This window comes from Paramormyrops kingsleyae, chromosome 3 (assembly GCF_048594095.1).
Source record: "Paramormyrops kingsleyae isolate MSU_618 chromosome 3, PKINGS_0.4, whole genome shotgun sequence".
Lineage (NCBI taxonomy): Eukaryota > Metazoa > Chordata > Actinopteri > Osteoglossiformes > Mormyridae > Paramormyrops > Paramormyrops kingsleyae.
In genome coordinates, this window is record NC_132799.1 from 32,562,158 (window position 1) to 32,582,153 (window position 19,996).

The following is a 19,996-nucleotide window of genomic DNA, read 5'->3' on the forward strand; positions in this document are numbered from 1 at the left end:
TTGAGACTTAGGCCGAAATCGATTGTTGAAATTCCCCTAAATTAATTTTAGCACTAAAAATTGGTGTCCACAGAAAATGTAATCTGAGCAGAGATTAAGCCACGTAATAATAAAACTTAATTAAATGCGCAAAACAATAGCAGTCTGCTTATATTGTTTTACACTTACAGAAGCTTAGATAACATTAATTTTTGTGGTACGGGTGTTCGAAGTGCTTAGAAGTTTAACGTACTCCATATCTTCTTAAACTAACTGCTGATTAGCAGTGATTGATTCGTGACAATCCCAGGTAAACTTATGCTTGCATAGCAATTTTACATATGAATAGACCACATTGTGTTAAATGATTTTTAAATGTTACCTTATTTCGATTTTCTACAAACTCCCGACTGCATGGAGTCGGGAATCCAGACTTTTTTTGGTGTGTGTTATACTGATACCAGAACTGTAAGGAAACTTACAGGCAACGAGAAAAACGCCTCCCCAGACGGGCCTCACGGGCTCCAGCGAGTTCGGCCATTAAAAGAGGTATGGCGTTGTTAACCACCAAAATTGGTTTGTGCATAATTTACTCATGTTCAATTCTGATCACTATATAAAATATTGCAGACCCCTGATCTATATATTCATCCTCATTAAGTTACAGCTACTACGGGTTAATTCTCTAGGGATTAAAATGCTTATTGTGGAATAAGCATAAGCAGGTCCTTGACTTGTGTACAGTAAAAATGAGGAATAAAGTGTGCTTTAATTCAGCAATACCATACTTGTGGAGGATTTGTAATGCAGTGCCACCTGTTGGACAGACTAGTATAGTTCACATTTTAGGTCCATGAAGATATCAAGGCAGACTAATGCACGCACAGACCGGAATGGACAGTCTTCCAAGAAACCTCCCTGCCTGGTTCCTCCAGAAGATCATTTAAGGGCAAAGTGCCACAGGCCTCAACTCATTCAATCATTCACACCCGACTGTGCGGACCAGCATCCATCCATCTGCGGCCAAATAAATCAGCCCTCCTGCCACGATGATCCGGGGAAAAAATCAGAAAACTCAGAGTCAGAGACTGTCGGCCGGCAGGGGATGGGGAGGAAGGAAGAAAGAGAAAAACGAAATGGTACATTCTACGTTTTGCTTGCAAAACTGACACTGCCAAAGTGTGGTGTTTTATTACAAAGTATTTTAGAAAGAATGCAGAGTCTGATCCATTCTGCAGCATGAGAGACAGGAGAGCGATCCTGGAGCTATGCAAGGCTTTAAAAAAAAAAAAAAAAAAAACCTAAACAAAAAAAAATACTACAAAGCACAAACTACAGAAACAGGTAGTGCAATTATATAATAAAAGCAGCAATAATTTAACAAAACATCCAGCATTTCAAAAGGACAGGAATTAAGGCTCTGGGATACAGTACATACTATACCCATGATGTACACCCCCCCCATGAGTAAATGCTCCTCAGCACCAAGCGTCTCACACACAATCCATTTCCACTACTCAGCAATTTAAAATGAAAAAAAAATCTCATACTTCTGTGCGCTACAGTACATAGATATTCTCGTTGGTCTTCAACAGTTACTGGGCAACCATCTGTGCACTGTGAAACTTGCTTTAAGTTAGCTTCACAGAACCCAGGTGCTAAAAAGGTGCACGTCAAATATCAGACGCGCTACATTCATCAGTAGTGTAGGGGGCTTCACCTATTATTTTAACCTCATGGCTACTGGGTCGCAAATACTCTGCTCACCACTGTTAGTAGTGCATACAAATCCCAGCTCAATCCTATACATCTCCCAGCTGTGGCATGCAGCAGGATGCCCAAATACTCAGGCAGGCTTCAGTATAATGAAGCTTAGCCATTATTATGATGTCATATTAAAAACAGAGAACTGTTAATAGTGTGATAATACAAACAGGACATTTCAAAAGTAATTTGCTGGTAGCTTAAGATTACCTGCAGATGGGGGAGAATTTGTGAATACAAGTTTCTTTTTTCAAGTAAACACTTTTTTTTGGAAAACATGCTACAAATATAAATTTCCTGTCACTACATAGTGTGTTAATCGCCTTCCTAAGGTACATTCACTCATTTACCCTAGAGCTACAATAACCTAATATCCTTACTTCCTATGACTTAGTGGTTCCTATTCTTGGGTATGGGCACCCAAAAGGGGAAAAATTACAAGTTATTATTTAATATTCCTTTCGTCATCCTTGAGGTTTGAAAAAGACAGACCAGCCAGTCCAGATGAAGGCTGAGCCCACTTTAAAAGCACCGAATGAAATTCAGAAATATATCTGTAATAAAAAGATGGCTCAAAATATATGCTACTTTAAAATATAAAACAACCCAGAATGACCTACAATAGATACAATCACATTTGAATAATTTAACAAGAAAACAATTGACCTTTATCCTCCTCCCACCAGCAGAGAGCAGTGCAACAAATTTTGCAGAAATGGAGACACGCTGGAAAACCATCAGGCCAACATTCTCCTGACATTAAATACAGTGAAAAAAAAAAAAAAACACCTTACATTACCTTCAACGTAGTTAAGTTACATGCTTTCAGGAAACACTGATGAATCAGCTTTAGCTAAAAAATAATTATATATTTACACACACACACACACACACACACACACACACACACACACACACACACACACACACACACACACACACACACACACACACACACACACACACACACACACACCTGTAACTGGTAATGCCATCGCTGGATGAAGCAGCACCCCTGAGGTGAAATTAAAGTTGGCCCCGCCCATTATGAGGAAGATACTAATTGGTCGGTTGTCCAATGTCCAGCCTCCTCTGGGCAGAGACCCGCCGGGGTGAGCTTCTGGATTCCGTGCAGCCCAGAGTCCCTGGTGTTTGGAAGAAGGCTTGCGAGACAGCCGGACCTACCTCCTTTGGAGTCTGTGGTCACAGAAAACAGGAGAACGGAGGGAGAAATCAATTCTGAACCAGAAGTCCCTCAAATTCCACTGTTAGAAAGCTCACTCCCCAATATGGTAATTTAAATATTAATGCTAAGAAATTTTTAAGGCCACGCGAAGCAAAAAGGTGATAATCATAATCTGAATATAAAAATTAGATAGCAAGAACCCCAATTTATAAATGTTATTTAAAGATGGCAGGAGCTGATCGTGTAATAGCTGGGAATGACTAATTACATGTCATAATGCTGTGTGCATCATGTAGCCGGAGTGACAGGGATGGCCAGTTTAACATTCTGCTGACTGTAGGGGGCACCAGTGAGCACGGCACCCACACAGCTACCCAGTGTCTTACAGCCTTTAAGGTTTTGAGAGGAATAAACAGCACTTACATGAGGCTGGACCCTGCTCCCATTCGGCATCTGCACTGGACTGGAGGGCACTGTCGGGGACCGGCCAGACTCCGGGGAGGTGACCGTGTGCCCGCCAAGCACCATGTGGGCTGGGGACACCACAGCTGGCATGCCAAACCTGCCGCTAGCAATGAGGGGGAGGGCAGGGGAGGGCAGCAGAACGCAGGGCACAGCCATGGCCGAAACTGCGTTCGGGGCGAGTGCCAGCGAGCCGGACATGTGCCCGGAAGAGAGCAGCAAGTTCAGGCCGTTAAGACCTAGGAGGGCAGGAAGAAGAGTCATGTGATCAGGCCCGGTCATCACGGTGCATCATGGGTAACAAACAACACTCACTTCGGGATTGGCCAGCTATGTTATCGGACTCACTCTGAACAAAAGCATCTGCTAATTAAAGGTAGAGGACAGTTCCCTCGCCTTCCGGGAAGTATGGTGCTCAGAGCCTATAGCCGTGCTTCAGTTAAACCTGCCCCCTTTCAGGACTCCTAAGTGAGAACATGGGATGTTTCTGCCTAGTGGGACACCAACACACAGGCCCTTGCGTACCTGCAGAGTTGGGCACGTAGAGGTAGTGCGAGGGCAGAGTCCTGGATGGGGACCACGTCTCCCCCTGGGACTGGAGGACTGGGCACACGGTCGGGGGCTTTGGACCGTAACCCTCTGAGGGGTTCTCCCGTACTGCCTGGTCCCGGTCATCCTGGAGAGAGCAAAAAATGACGTCATCCAGGGGAGCCAGTATAATGAATGACACCAACGCACACAGTCTAGTCCTCCAAATTAAGAGGACTTGGATCAAGATATTTATTCCTGGGAAGTCATTTCCCAGTGACAGTCATTAATAAGAAGCCTTGGGGCACACAGACTAATTAAACAGCACAACTTCTCTCACTGCAATCATCACATAACGGTGTGAAATCAACATCCTTCTGCCTAGATCACAGCAGCAGTCAGTTTTGCCTATAAACCTGGCTGGCGGTGCATTTTCCTAAAAGCAGAATTCACTTAGCCAATCAGCATCCACACAACATGTCACATGACCCCCATCTAAATGGGGGAAAAAAATGAAACCCATATAACACTACATGACAGTAAGCTTCCCAGGACAAAGGTGGATCTCATGTTTCCGAAGTGATTCATGTAAGGAAGCAATCTGCCCTTATATCTGGTTTTTAATGATTCAATCATTCAATGCGCCCTTGAATTATGAGCTTCCACCCATAAAACTGTGCCACACAATCGTATAAATGAACCATTCAGGTATAAATTATGAATCATCATAAATATATAAATGCTTATTCCTCTACTAAAAAGGTGCATTCATTTTCAACCCAGACACAAAAGACAAAAGACTACATTTAATACATGGAGAATTTACACCACAATGTCTCAGTCTCCTATAACAAAGGACATCTGGGCTTTGATGATCCCACCCCTACACAGCACAAAGTCTCACCTCTTTGGAAGCCTCTGCCTCGTTCTTTCTGTCCCTTTTGGGCATCCGTCTCTCGGCGTCATCCACCCTACGCTTCCCCAGGACGCCATCTCTGGCCGGTGACCCGGGGCCCCGGGCCCCTATCTCAGTAGGGGTGGGGCCCCTGCACAGCATTACCAAGGGTGCCTGGGACAGGCCTCGGAGATGAGGCAAGGCCGCCGGAGGGCGCGCCTCACCTGGCTCCATCTGCGGGGTCGGTGACAAGGACGAGGGGGAGGCACTGGGCTGGCCGGTGCTGGAGTAGAAGCGCGGAAGGGGGATGAATCCTCTGGGCGGTTCTGGATGAGCTGGCCCAGCCTCGGAAACATGGGCCCCACACTTTGGGCCGAAGCCGGGCTGCTTCCTGAGGAAGACAGAAAAGCATTTTCAGATCTATGTTTCACGGCATAATGGTGAAGGATCCTGTATTTAACCGAAAGGTAGGTGTCTCTAGACCAGCGTTTCCCAACCCAGTCCTCGGGGAACCTCAGCCAGTCCACATTTTTACTACTTCCCAGCTACCAGCACACCTGGTATTTGGTGTTCCTGATTTGGCATTACATAATTTGCCTCAAAAAAAAAATAAAAAATCACCTGGCGTTAGCCAAAGCTCAAATCAGGCAGAATTTCGGCCAAAATCCATGGCGCGCTGTTCGTCGTACAGGCCGGCTGTAGTGACGCCCGCGGTTCAGATAGACCGCCCCGGCGCTGCCCATACTCCGGCTTGGGGGGGCAAGTAAGCCAGATCAGACTTGCCATGGGAGCCAAGATAAATGGGGAGGCTGGATATGAAGAACACCGCAAACCCATGCGGATATAAGAGGCGAACCGGGCCGTGCCAAACCAGGACTTCCTGACCGCGGCCAATGGAAACCGCAGTCTTCACGCATCACGGTCACAGAGCACAGCCGGGTCCCGTCGTGTGGTTCAGAGCTCGCAGCCCAGTTTGGCCGGTTATTTTTAAAATGGCCCCCCCATGTTCCTGGCAGTCCCCGGCAAAGGCACGGCGGGTAGGGCGGATTACAGAAGGAACTGGAAATGACTGTTGGTGAAAGTTGACTGAGGCACTGAGAGCAGGAGATGAAACACTCCGAATCGCTCAGGACTGCGGAGGGTTCAACAGCCTTTCGTATCTCACCTCTTCTCGTCTCCGGCCGGCACCCAGCACGCCGCGGCATCATCCCCTGCCGTCCTGGTGCCACCTGGCCTCCCCCGCATCAAACCTGAGCACCACGCAAAGGGAGACTGTGTCACGTGACATGCAGAGGCCTCTGACCACTACAGGCAGAGCGAGGCGGGATCAAGTGGCATTTTGTTAATCTTGCTCATCTCTCTACACCTAAAGGCCCTTTGGCAGACCTTTCAAATGTATCGAGAAAATAAAGTGGCAGAACATGGTTTGTGCTGGTTCAGCACGGACAGCTGTGAAAACGAGACGCTACTTTCCTGAGAGGCCAGCCTGGTCCCCGAGAAGCACTTACCTATATCTTCCCTGGCTGGGCTGCTGGGCACTGAGCTGAGACTCTGCTGAGCAGGGATGGGCACCATGCCAAAGGGGACATGGCACATTGGCTTCGGCCACGCCCCCAGTGATGTCTGCCCAGGGGCCCTATGGAATTCTGGGAGAGAGAGTCCAGCTACAGAATCCAAATCTCCTGAACAGCACCAAAAAAAAAAAAAAAAAAAAAAAAAAAAAAAAAAAAAAAAAAGTGAAATGAGATTAAAACTAGTTCAAGTAGACATCCTGGGCTGAATCAGCTCCCAGCCATTAACGTCACAGGAAACGACCCGGGGTAGGTCTTACCGTCAGACAGGAAAGCGGTAGGACCGATCCATTTGAAAGCTGGCTTGCGTCCCCGTTCCTCTCTCACGTGGACCTTAGCGATGAGGTTGAGGCTGGTCAGCACGTTGGCGATGTCATACAGCCGTCGAACCTTGGCTGAAAAAAACCAGTCAGAGAGCTCCATTTACACACGACGCGCCATAATAAACACCCTCTACGACAGCTCTTCTATTTGAATCTGCAAACCTCGAGCATTTTGTTTTATTGAAACGCCTTGTGATTCTTTCAGCGCTTAGCTAATAATTCGCTCCAGCTACACCACCTAAAAACAAGCCCAGGGATTGAAGGCACGTACTCTTGTACTTGCTGTGGCTGGCGACGTCCTGGCACTCCTCGATGAGGATCTTGGCGGCCAGATCCAGGGTGATGACCCGCGTCTTGGACACCAGGAAGAGCATGACAAACTTCTGGCTCATGATGCGCAGCGACTTGTTCTTCCTCGTGCCGGGCAGACCTGGGCAGCAGTGAGCGACCCATTACAATTCCTCGTATGTACGGATTGGCTCATGCTCTGAAACTGTAAGCAAACCACAAACTGGCCTCCACAAATCATCCATGCTGCTTAGACACAAGCATCTTAGCCCAGTGGAATTCTGGGAACTGATAGATGGCACACTTTCCCCATTTATGCTGCAGAGCTGCTGTTTGGGTTGTGGGTGGGGGGGGCACCATATTGCGTTGCCAAGGAAGCCTGCACCATGGCAACCAGCATATAGCATGGGCAGTGCCCAGCAACGAGGGAGCTTTGCTAACCAGAACCCATTGTGCAAACGGGGTGTTTTTAAACCCCTTAATTGAGAGCAAGAGATTTTTTTTGGTTTAATTTCCAACACAGAGCACAGCTTCGGTTTCCACAGGCTGTTTAATACCAACTGCCAACGCAGGAGCAACAACACCACGCTTTTTAATGTCCGATAACGTTTTGCAACAATTTCTTTTACTAATATGACAGCCATTAGTGACAGATAATTCTCAGCATTTTATTAAACCTGACAGTGTTGGATGTTTGTAGAAATGATGTAAAAATGGATTGCCACACACTCTTGGATAAGTGGAATTGTAAAGAATATGGCCGTTCTTCATAAATAAACAAGCAGCCAGATTATCAGTTTGGCTTTGAAGAAAGGTCATGGAAACAATGATACGACCAGAAGAGAGACACTAGGGCCGTTCGCCATAAATAAAAGGACTCGGCACACAAACTGTACGTCCTTCAGCCTCTCGGGACCAGACCCCCAGCTGCTGCAGCCACTCACCCAAGCCGACGTCTTCATCCCCTCCCTCCTCGCCGCTCTCCGGGGGCTCCTCGGCTCGTGCGGCCGGACCCGGCTGGCGATCGACCTGTAGGTGGTAACGCTGCCGCTGGCCGAGCGCGTGCAGCTCCCCGAGCGTGCACTCCAGCTGCCGGCGTCCGTGCCACACGTACTGGTTCTTGGCCACGCGGCTGACCAGCTTCAGCGACTCCAGCACGTTCACGATGTCGTAGATCCGCCGCCGTTCCACCCCTGCCAGGCAGATACAGACTGGGTGACATCACAGTCTTTCAAAAGTACAGATCCATATTGGCCACCCCCCTAGGTGAATCACACAAAGTCACTTTTTTGCACTGTGCATGAGAACCAACGTACCTGAAGAAAGCATGAGGAGATCATGCAAACTCCACACACACACACACATTTCATTTCTATTAATATCTTTGTGGGGACCATCCATCCATTCATTTCTATGGGGGGGGGAACCATACTCCCAACAATGAGAACCTTAACCTAGCCGTAACCTTAACCATAAGTAACCAAAACAAAATACAAGTCTTTTGGCATTTTTAGTTTTTCAATTGCAATCACTGATTTTTATAAAACCGAGTGTCCTTTTGTGGGGACAAAAATACAGGCTTTTTACCACATTGAATGGATATTTGGTTCCAACAACATAATATTTATGTCTCTCACACACACACACACACACACACACACACACACTCCTCTCAGCCATCTTTAATTAAGCAAATACGTAGTAGGAAAAAAAAAAAGCATGTGCACTGCATTTCTGCAGCAAGCCCTGATTCTCATGCCTCTTACCCAGATTAGTGGACACCTCATCCAGAGAGATGCTGATGGTCTCAGAAGGTCCCGGGTTGATGGGATAGAGCGCCAGAAACTTCTGGCACAGGAGACTGAGGCTCTTTTGCTTCCGGCTGGGCTTCTGGTCAAACTCACCCATTGCGGCATCATCCCTCGCATCAAGCTGAAGAAACGCACCAAAAAGAGAAAGTTAGTCAGGCCTGCAGAAGCAAGTGTCGGAATCTATGTCCTGTTTACACCTGGTTTTAAAATTGGTCTTGGCCAATCAGACTGGAGATACACAGCGCTAAAAACAAGTGTAACACGACCACCAGGATGTATTACGATCTAATCACTCGAACTACTTGCAGAGGTGGTGTGGGACACATTTGACCACACATCTTTTGTGGTGTAAATGCTAATGCGTCCTAGATACGCCCGACAAGGACGTTACAATACTGTGCATGGGGTAATAATGAAATCTGAACACAAGTGGTTAGCTGGACCTTGGAGACGCCTGATAGACACAGGTGTAAAGACGTCTCTGCTGTCTACTTATGATCCGATCGCTCAAGACATTTAAAACCAAGTGTAGACAGCATCTCAATGGCGACCTAATCGGTTACTGCGAAAAGCTGCGTAGTCTCTCCGATCTGGGCATGACGAGACCTACTGATGTGACTTGGCCACAAACAAAAGCATAATCTGTTTTTAATGACTCAACCCACATTTTTCTCATTATATTAACTGTGTAATGTAAAAACAAAACACACACAGGTTGGAGACCAGCAGGCTACCTCTGCTATGCTCCATTATCCATCCAGAAGACCGAATCCATGCTTATTATTTGCTAATGGTGGTTTCATACCTGGCTGTGATTGTCCAAGACCGCACCAACATTCTCATTCTCAATAGGACGGAAAAGTATCTTCTTCATTTCCCGGACCCGGATATCTGGGCTGGCAGCGTTGATGAGCAGCTTAAGGTTGGCGGTGGGTGTCAGGGGGTCCGAGATGACACCCTCCTCGGGCTTGCTAGGGGTAATCTGCAGCTGGTCTGGGCCCAGGCCCTTCTTCCCACAGAGCACGGAGGACGTGTGATCACACTTGTGGGAAGAGGCCCCCTTGCTCTCCACGTAGTTTTCCTGAAATAAGCCAGGAAATGAAATAAATGACATGGAACGTTTAATGTTTTCTCAGCAAAGACATTTATCTGCATAACCATCAGCAGCATAACACCGTGTTTTACTGAGCTAATGGAATACCTATAGGAACAGAAGCAATTGAAATATACTGCAAAATATTTACACATTTCTAATTTCTTTTAAAATACTTGCCTTCTGACCATTTTTGCCCTCTTCTTCTTCGAGATCTGTCTTATTCCGTCTCGGACTCATCAGATGGCGTAATGCGAAACATTCCGGTTCCATAACTGAAGAAAAATCATTAGATCAGAGCCACTAAATAAAAGCGATACAGTATAACCATGGAGATATAAATCCCGCAAAAACAGTATCTTCATCAGTTATGCCGTATAAGTTTTTTCCCTAGTCATGTACCTTGATCAGACTTTCGGCGGACTGCCTGTGGTTAGCTGATTTTGGCGCAAATATTAAAACAAGCTAACAAACCACATATTCCGGTTTAGTAAGGACATTTCATAAGGCAAATACCCCCTTTAAGGTTATTTTAAAACATCCAATCGTTTTACACAGCATATAGCTAATTTGTATTGTTCATTTTGTATCCAAATTAATAGCCCGTTTCCGTGACTTTACTTGCTCGCTAGATCTTTAACCAGACTGTTTAATTACGCCCAAGTCTCCAGCTTATTAAGTTTTCTAAGCTTCATTCATGTGAATCGTCCAGTATTATAAAATATTTCGTTGCTAAAAGCTAGCTGTTATTTTTTCCCGCTAGTCAGATCACGTAAACAAAATATAAACTTAAAGTTTAACATTTAGTCACAAGTTACATCTCGTGCATTACCTTTAATTTCCGGAGAATAAATACGCCTCGATCGCCGGTCGCAGGGTACTTTATTTAAAGTATTTCACAGATTCTTCGACTTCCAGGGCGTTTCGCTCCGTCATCGGTTTAAGTATAACTAGCACGAACCAGGTCCTGTTCAGTCCGCTACCGCTGAAGTTTAATTCATTCGTATGTTAGAAATGGGAAGTTTCACCCGCTAAACTTTCGTTTCTGGCGCTCTACACCGAGTGACCCTCTACACCCAATCAACAGCTACTTTTACGAATATATTAAACGGCTATCCAATCATATCGAGGCTCGGGTCACGCCCCGTCGTACGCTGTTGGCGGGGGAATCGGCGCGGTTCTGATACCTCTGGGCAAAAGCCGTAATTACCAGGTTTTGAAAGCAGACTTATAGCCGCGCACGTTATAAACTGGTTAAGCAAGCTAATCGCCTTGTCTTTTGTTGTCGGGCGTTAATGCGGCGGACCCACTGCAGTTCGATCTAATTAACCTCAATGTGAGCGAAACAGATGGAGGAGGAGTGCAGTCGTGTTCTGGCGGTGACACCGCGCGAAAAAAACGTCATTTGAGTACGTGATTCCCTCTGAGTTCCTGCTCTGGGCTGCCACATCACGATTGATGAGTGATGTTAGACAGTAGCCCTTGTTTGAGCCGTAAATGCTGTCATGCAATGCATTTTTAAAAATCTGCATTTATGCTCTCAGGTAATAAAAGGAGGATTTGATGGAAAACTTCAATCAAAATCCCTATGGCATTCGATAGCATGACAAAGTGGTTATGTCTGGCCAAATACACGTACCGCCAGGATCAACACTTCCCAGAATGCCCACATCACTCACGTTTTCCTTTTTGCAGCTTGTACGACCAAACGACTAATGGAAGTTTCTTTTCATTGATCGGCACTGGGGTATAAACGCTGACCCGAGAAATACGACTGTGTGTACATGTACTGGGGGATTTGTTACGTGTCAGTTTTAACTCGAAAAAGATGGGAGAATTGGCGCCCACCTCGACGTCCTGGTACAAATGTTGCTCTGATGGTCTGTGGTACCAAAAGGGGCAGTATAAAAATAGATTTGTGCTCCATTAGTGCCCGTTTTCCAGCTTGTTAGTCTTTGTAGTATAATGATATATTAATCTTCAATAAAACATTCTTAGACATGGGGGATTTGTAGGCTTTTATAGAAACTAATCTAAACCAAAAACAATTAGGTCTCTACTGCCTTCCAGGCCATACTGCCAGTCACTGCAAGTAAATAAAATGAGGGAATCTATCCAAAGCCCTTTTAACCTTTCACCTAATGCTGGCCTTTTTGGATGTTAGCATACGTTGCTTGGTGCTGTATATGCATTACTGTCATCGCTTGGTTATGAAGGGCACATATGATGTCTTCAGTCATGTCCAGTGTGTGTGTGTGTGTGTGTGTGTGTTGGGGGGGGGGTCTGCCCAAGGGGGAAAGACTGTTAGGGTCTGACGCTTGTGTGCAACAGCACACGTCTGTGTTTCCTTGGCGACACAGATGGCACAAACGTTCACCGAGGAGCCGTGAGCTGCAGCACCTCGCTGTGAAGGAGGAATAGAAAGGAGTAAATGAACTGCACATTCAGGGCAATGGTGTCTGCTGAAGATGGTCAGTTGAGAATTAACCAGTTATGTGGCCTTTCTGCACTCATCCTGGTTGGTTGTTAAGCATTTCGAAACGTGTGATGGCCTCAGCCTCAATACAAATATGAAATGGGAAGAGAATCAATATTATCTGTAGCTTCCTTTTTGACACAGGTAACACGTGTCATGACAATGAAGTGATGAGGTTTTAAACCGCCATTAGTGTGTTCATATAGCTTTGGCAACATTCATACAATGTACTGGACTATAGCCCAAGTAATACTATTTGATTATTTCGTATGTTAGCATAATGCTGGAAGGCGGCCCCCCCACCACGTCCTCTTAGCGGTGTGATGTGGAATTAGCCCGCTTACAAGAGGATTCATTTCAAAGGCTGGCTGCTCACACTGGCTTATTTGAATTCCAAGTTGGCTGCAGATTTCTTGAGAACACTTAAGCGACCGATCCGTGGGAACACACTAACTGGGCTGCAGTTTTTCTGCAGAAAATCATCCAAAAATATATGCGGGGGGTGGGGGGGGGATGGGCTGGCTGTAATGGTACGGGCTCAGATGGATCAACAGCCTGCTGATGCCCTTCATATTGGCCTGGGGAGGAGCTTGGAATCGCGTGGTGGGGGCTGTAAGGTCCACTAGTCTTTCGTCAGGCGGCAGGACGAATGCTGGGGGTCAGGGGCTGCCCGGCTGTAGGTGTCGGGTCTGGCCTGCTGGCGGGGGTCACCAAAGTGCCGGGTCCTGCTCGCCCCTCAGGCTCCCACCAGGCCAACAGTGGGCTCTGTGTGGAAGGGCCTGCTCCCCCTGTGCTGCCCTGAGTGCAGTGGGAAGCCTGTAAATTCCTAAGTTTAGCGGCACAGAGACAAATGACACGCTCTGCCGGTGGGGCGTCCTGCCCATGCTGTAATTACCCGCTGGGATTCCGCACCCCGGTAGTGGCCGGTACTGTTTGGGGAGCCACAGGACCAGCGGCGCTCGGCACTGATTCAGAGCCCATGTCGGTCCCTGGGTTCCTAAGGAGCGTCAGTCCTGGGCCGGCAAGCCGTAACATCTTAAAGATCATAAGATGTGTTTCAGTTTGGGGGGGAATTTGGCCGACTCAGACCCCAGAGGAAGCATTGCTGTAGGGAACAGAAAAAGGTGGCGTTACAAAGAGTGTGACTGTAGCTCTCAGCACTGACTGCACAGGTAATTCTAAATAATTATAATGGATGTAATCAGTATCTGGAAGGTACATTAACTAATGGGAGCTGGGCCTGTTATGCTTAATCTATAGTTATTAGTAGCTGAAAGTGTTAATACTTAAAGTCTACAGTTGCTTTTCCCATTAACTATTAAACTAATTTAAGGTTAAGAATAAATACTATTCAATGTGACTGACTTTTCCTGGGTTCAAGCACATTTTCTTAAGCCATAGAAAATTGTTTTAATATGCTATGCCAGTCTGATCATATTTAATAAATATATAATTGAAGAAATTGGGTACGTAGTGCTTTTGGTAGGTTATAGCAGGTTTTCTTTAATGCCTACACACACTGTTTCACAACCAGATGGTTGGACTAAGGCACTGAAGCCCACGTTGGGAGGGATTACTGACTGGGAGCTAATAAATTAAGCAATGTGAGTAATCGGTGTGTCAGTGACTCGTCACGTGTGATACGCCTGTCCTGAATGGGTTGCAGACGCTTTTCTCATCCTGACTATATGCAACCATTTCATCTCATGTGAACCAAGAGGGGTAAAATCGACAGATTCTGATTGTTGTTTGGTGTATTAGTGTTGTGTCTTTTTTTGCTCGAGCTCCGGAAAGTCCTTTGATGAGCTGGTGCCGGAAAAGGCTGTCAGAGCCATCGCTTGTGGTTTCAGACACACTCCAGCTCCTCTGGTATCTAAGGCCTGTAGCTGTTATTGTGGGTTGAGTGGAAATCCAGAGTAGGTTTGTGTTTGTTTAGTGTGATGACTAAATGTGGGTGGGGATGATACTCTTTTTGTGATCACAATGGGCAGTCAGGGGGCCTGTGGTCAAAAGACCCTAAAACCTGACCCTAACCGCGCCTCTTAACACATCGTCCTGGTTATAGTGCTTTTCAGGGGCAGAGGGAGTGTCTAGTAACTGCATTGGAAATGCAGTGTACTTGCTAATTGGGTCCAGTTCGGGGAAGTAGAATAGTCGCGTATTGAAGGGTGGTACACTGGTCCGGGGGTAGCACTGTTGGCTGACAACTCCAGTGTTGGTGGGACTGAATCTTGCTTCTTCTCTGTCTGCATAGAGTTTGGGTGTCCATGTGACCCTGACTAGGAAATGTGTTTAATAGATGGTAGGATGGAGACTCCTGGGGTGGAATCACTGCCTGGTTTAACCCAATGAGAGCTTAAGGGAAAATGATTTACTAATCAGTGACTGGATGCGCAGTGTAACTGCACTATTTGAAAATTTATAAGCATGTTTTTTTCCATTATCCTTGGCATAAAAGGGTTATTATATTTTGTCTTTTCTTAAACTGAGAAACATTTATAATATTGAATAATTTAAAGGCCTGTCTCACCTCTAAAGTAACTTAGAAAACCTTGAAAGCAAAGTATTGAGCAAATCCACTAATTTGATTTGGTTTGGTGGGTAAAATAATTGTAAACATGTTTTAATGACGTAACCAAGGTCAGGGTGGAGAAGATGAAGAATATCAGAAATCAAACGTGCCTGCTTTTTGAACACCTTGTCGCACGCTAAGACCTTCTTAACCTAGAAAACTTGAATATATTTGCAGCCCCTCTTCTAATGTGACTGGGGGGGGGGTTTGGTGGTCAATCACAGAAAAGACAACTGCTGAATAATATGGGAATTTGATGACCCAGTCAGGCTCACAGCTAGAGAGATGTGGGTGAGATGGAAGGTTACTCTGCTAACCATCTTTAATCATGCTCAAGAGGCTGATGTCTGCCCTGATTAACACCATTGTTCTTTGTCCTTAGTTATCCTGTGTGACGAGCTTTACAAAGGTGTTAATCACATCTCGATAGCCGTCATCTGGATTACGTTAATTCTCCAGAAGCCCCGCTTGTCACATCAAGGACCCGCACAATTGTGTGTCGATGATTTGTACAAATGGCAACCATGGTAACGTTAGCATTGCGATCCAAAATCCACTTGGTTGACATTCATAATTTTTCTTTTGTAAAACAACAACCAATTGATTTTTCCAAAAAAATAAAATTATTCAAAATGTGGTGGTTTAGAAGAGCCAATCTGCCATATAATGGCTGTGGTATGATACGTGTTGGTTGGGGCCAGGCCAACAGTACGGGGACAAATGGAGCTTCTCCAGAATTTCAGGGTAGACGACAAAGGCATGCTCAGACAGGAAGGCTAAAAGGCACTTTTGTCACAAATTCATTGTGGAGTTTTTGGATGAAGCAAAAACCTAATGAACACTGATACTGGATGACAAGAATGCAGAAATACTTAGTAGTGACTTAAATAATATGAAGTACAAATCATGAACAAATAAAGTAGCTACTTGTGTCACAATTCATTAATGATAAACAAAAATGAGTATTTCATGTGTTATTCATTATTGATCCCTTCAGTACTTCCTGCAGCAGTTCACTGCAGAATTAACAGATATAGTGACAAATATAGTTAGTAAATGAGTAAGTAACAGCATAGTACTATATTATTTGTGCCACCTCAAGTAAAGTGTTACCAACATAGTAAGAGAGGTGATTGGCTATGGACTGCATTCTTGGTGTTCATTTTATTAGTACAGACAGCTCTTGACTTGTGTGAAGCAGACTAAAGAAAGTCCGGTCTTACGAAAAACATATCAGAGATAGAGTAAGCACCAACACAAGAGCGACACGCCTGTAAGTAAATTTACACTTAATCTTTTCATTAATATGTGTTCTTAAGTATGTGTTACTAGTATACTTATGGCTTGTTTTTTTTCTGTAAAAAATGGGCGTTCAACCCGGTGTTCTGTTTTAGCATTACACAACTTCTCCAGTCTTTTTTCCCAACTTTTTTGAAACATGTTGTTGGCATGAAATTGAAATTGAGAGTATATTTGATATGTTGTTTTTGTTCTACTTTTGATTAAATATGGGTTTATATATTTCTAAATCATTGTGTTCTGTTTTTATGTACATTTTACACAGCGTCCCAACTTTTTTTTTTGGAAACAGTGCCATATAAGATTGTCTTGAATGGTAGGAGAGAATTATGTAAAATTTGACTTGCATAGGTGGTTTGTGGAATGTATTAGGTCAATAAAGAACTACCTGTACATGGTTTCATCCAAATCAAATTGCAGAACCCAACCTTTTGCTGTAGAAATTTGGGGAATCCCTAACTGCAGGGCCACCTGTTGCCGCAGTGCCTGTGGGGAGGCCTGTCATGGTGTGAAGCTCCTCACATTTTTTAGGTCAGTGCCTTTTGAGGGTGACACAAAAATGCCTTATTAGACAGAGATGGGAAGGGAAACCTCATACTGTGGATATCTGGGGTCAAAAATGTCTTATACAGGTTACTGTTGAAATGAAAGTAAAACATGACTGTGGAGGGTCTCTGGAAACATGCAGCAGGTGCAACAAATCAGCATGACAGTCACCTGACTCACAACCCCCACCCCCCCTCAGCATGTTGCTGTTTACACCATCTGTGACACGTCAGGCAACAACTGACAGCCAGCTTGTGTCTGGAGGTGTTTCATGTGATCCTGACTACTGTTCAAGGGCAAGTATAGCTGGGAGATTTGAAGGCTGGGAGAAAGGCTGTGTAATGGGATGTATTTCATTAGTCTCGGTCATTATTGAATATAATAAGTCTCCATACATTAGAATAGCTAAGTATTTTACGAGTGGATGCTAGTTTCTGCATTATGAAATATTCTTTTGAAGTTAAGATACCTTTCAGCATTATTAAGTGGTTATTTATAGTGGTTGATTTTGATTGACTGGTTCAGGTGGATTTTGTATCTCTAAATTGCCCTTTAATGTGCCTGGTTTATGTGTCCTGTGATGGATTGGCGTCCCCTGCCTTGTGCGCTGCTTCCTTGGACCGACTGCAGATTCATGGTGACCCTGCAATGGATAAGCAGTTCCGGAAGATGGAAGGGTCTAATTATTTCTGGAATGGTCAAAAGAAACAGCTTTGTGGCCTGTGAATGGGGGTGGAGAGCAGCTCTGGGGGAGGGGGCAGTTTGCTTGTTTGTGGAGTACATAGAGTTATGCCCTGTGACCATGTGTTTGTGTGTGTGTGTGTGTGTGTGTGTTTAATTTCTCAATTATTCTCAATTTGAAGTCACCAAACTCCTCTTTAAAAAAACCTCTGAATGTCCTTTAAAAATGGTTCATTCACAGGTTATCCCAGGATTCTACTAGCCTAGTATTCTAACATGGCTAACCCATATGGAAGTATAATTTTGGGTCATTGATTCGTGCGGCTCATTTCAGTCAGCTTATGGCCGCTGAGGCAAGTGCCGGAGCTTAGAGAGGATCATCCATAGCTCAGAAATTGACTAATTTATGTCTGTGTGAAATATCTGAGGAGCACACAGAGAGGGTATATTGATACATATTACTTTGACTAAATGTGGACCGTATTGCTCTCAGTAAGGCTAATGATTTCAGGTCATGTGTCAATGACGGGAATAAAATACTGTACCCCATCTCACAGAATAAATGTTGGATCAGTATGATACAGTTATTTATGGAGATGTATGTCCGATGCTGTGGAGCTTAGCTCATTGTATGGCTGTCTCCTAGGCACAGTCGGATACAGAGAAGCTTCCGGAAGTTCTGAACCTGCACGTGGCAGGTGGTGGTGGCAGAGAGAGGAATAGCTGGGAAGAAGTGTGCTGCTCCGTTTTTATTCCGCTGTGGCTCTGAAAGGAGAGGACGCTGCGACAGAACCTGACAGGTGACAGAGTAGTGTGTTCCTGCTTGTACCACTGTGTGGAGCACTGGCTCACCATCACTCAGTGATTTTTATCAAGGGATGAGCTGAACACTGTCATACAGATTTAGTCTCATGCCAGGGCCATGCTAATGGTGTATACTCAATGTATAACACTCAGTGTATAACACTCAATGTATAACACTCAGTGTATAACACTCAGTGTATAACACTCAGTGTATAACACTCAATGTATAACACTCAGTGTATAACACTCAGTGTATAACATTACAATGTATAACATTACAATGTATAACATTATTTATTTGTATATACTTCTATTACTTTATTTAGAGTACTTTATTTTTTTCATGCTTAATTCTATGTCATTCAATTTTATTGAATTTCTACGTATATTCTTTGTCTTAATTTGTGTTCTATATTGTCTGTGAAGCATGCACCAATACTGCCCAAACACATTCTTATTACATGCCAGTGTTCCTGCCCATTAAACTGAATTCTGATTCTGATATCATTACTATAAATGTGGCAGTATACAGTAGATGCAATTGTAGGTGGCACTGCTGTCTCACACTTTTTCTCACACTTTTTCTCCGTATGCATACTAGACTGTACTTGTGTTCTCATGTACTAATTTTATGTAACCTTACATTGCCAAAGACCAGTTCAAGAAGTACAGAGGACAGTAAATATCCCCAATTGTCATTCTTGCCACGCCCCAGATATCAAGGATATATCGGTTGTACCCTCGTCAAACGAGACCAATCCCATGATTCATTGTGCCTCAAGTTTGTGCTTGGGAGGCAAGTTAGCAAGACCAGTCTTGTCAAGTACAATTTTTGCGTTCTTGGTATTGAGAAACACCATTGGAGTTTGCATGTTCTCCCTTTGATCTGCGGTTTCCTCCCACAGTCTATAGACATTTGGTCTATGTGGCCCCTTTCACTTGCCCATCGTCCGTGAGCTTTCCTACTGCACAAGTGTAGGACAGCTTGGTAAGAGTTGAATTTTTGATAAATAGTGCAGATGAAACCTGCTGGTCTGTGAGGTTCTGATATTGAAGTGTGACACCAAAGGCATGATTTGATGATTAGTGTCCTCTTTTTGTTCAAGCCGCTTTAAGTTGCATCTGGTCCTTTGACTTCCAGTTCTCTGGAAACCGCCACAGCCGCATCCTATTGCTTCTTTATTTTATTTTGCAGTAAAAACTAAACCAAAGAGCTGTAATGAAGGCTGAGTCCACTAGGTGCCACTCTGATTCCTCTGGCCCAGTCAAACCTAAGGTTCTGCTGGGGACTTTTAGAAGGTTTTCCCAGGGCTGTTTCTTAGGTAAGGAAACATTCTCTACACTGTACAGTGCTGGATTTCTTCGTATTGAGCTTGATACATTGATTAATGGGTAGGACATTTTCACTGACTTATTTGCTATATGAGACAAATATGAACAGGTTGAGCAACATCCATTCATTCATTAAAAAGTATGAAAATAAAAGAAAAATTAAATTAGTTTTAATACAGATTACAGAAAGCTTTTTTGAAGCAAAGGATTTCAGATCTAAGGTATTTTTATGAAAGGTCACTGATATTGCATTCGTTGGATCATGACTAGTATAATGATGTCACCATTGGGTCCCTGAACAAAGCTGTTCATCCCAGTTGCTCCAGGAAACTCTGATTCTGCTGTCTAATACTCTCTTGTATGTTGCTTTGGACAAACAGGCTGCT

At 44.6% G+C, this 19,996-nt stretch overlaps 2 protein-coding genes across 4 annotated transcripts in view; one reads left to right on the plus strand and one right to left on the minus strand.

Annotated features, from left to right (window-relative positions):
- Nucleotides 1–1,045: 1,045 nt before the first annotated feature.
- Nucleotides 1,046–10,949, minus strand: LOC111843382 (transcription factor E2F7-like). Of its 2 annotated transcripts, none has more exons than XM_023810919.2 (13): nucleotides 10,733–10,949; nucleotides 10,081–10,175; nucleotides 9,613–9,888; nucleotides 8,763–8,928; nucleotides 7,941–8,189; nucleotides 6,980–7,138; nucleotides 6,646–6,780; nucleotides 6,323–6,460; nucleotides 5,980–6,064; nucleotides 4,824–5,205; nucleotides 3,917–4,067; nucleotides 3,353–3,630; nucleotides 1,046–2,940 (listed from the first exon to the last, which is right to left on the minus strand). In XM_023810919.2, exons 2-13 carry the CDS (start codon nucleotides 10,171–10,173, stop codon nucleotides 2,803–2,805), a joined length of 2,250 nt encoding a protein of 749 aa, XP_023666687.1. In that variant the 5' UTR covers nucleotides 10,174–10,175; nucleotides 10,733–10,949; the 3' UTR covers nucleotides 1,046–2,802. The 2 variants fall into 2 exon arrangements, with proteins under 2 accessions (XP_023666687.1, XP_023666686.1); XM_023810918.2 differs by having other exon boundaries at nucleotides 6,323–6,496.
- A 5,160-nt stretch (nucleotides 10,950–16,109) lies between these two features.
- The window catches only part of LOC111843402 (neuron navigator 3), a 219,309-nt gene continuing 215,422 nt past the window's right edge, over nucleotides 16,110–19,996 (plus strand). The window contains exons 1-2 of one of the 2 annotated variants that reach the window (XM_023810967.2): nucleotides 16,139–16,221; nucleotides 18,121–18,274. The gene's annotated coding sequence lies outside the window, so the exon portion shown is untranslated. Of the gene's footprint in view, nucleotides 16,222–18,120; nucleotides 18,275–19,996 lie in introns of both variants that reach the window. The other variant, XM_023810970.2, reaches the window with a different exon arrangement.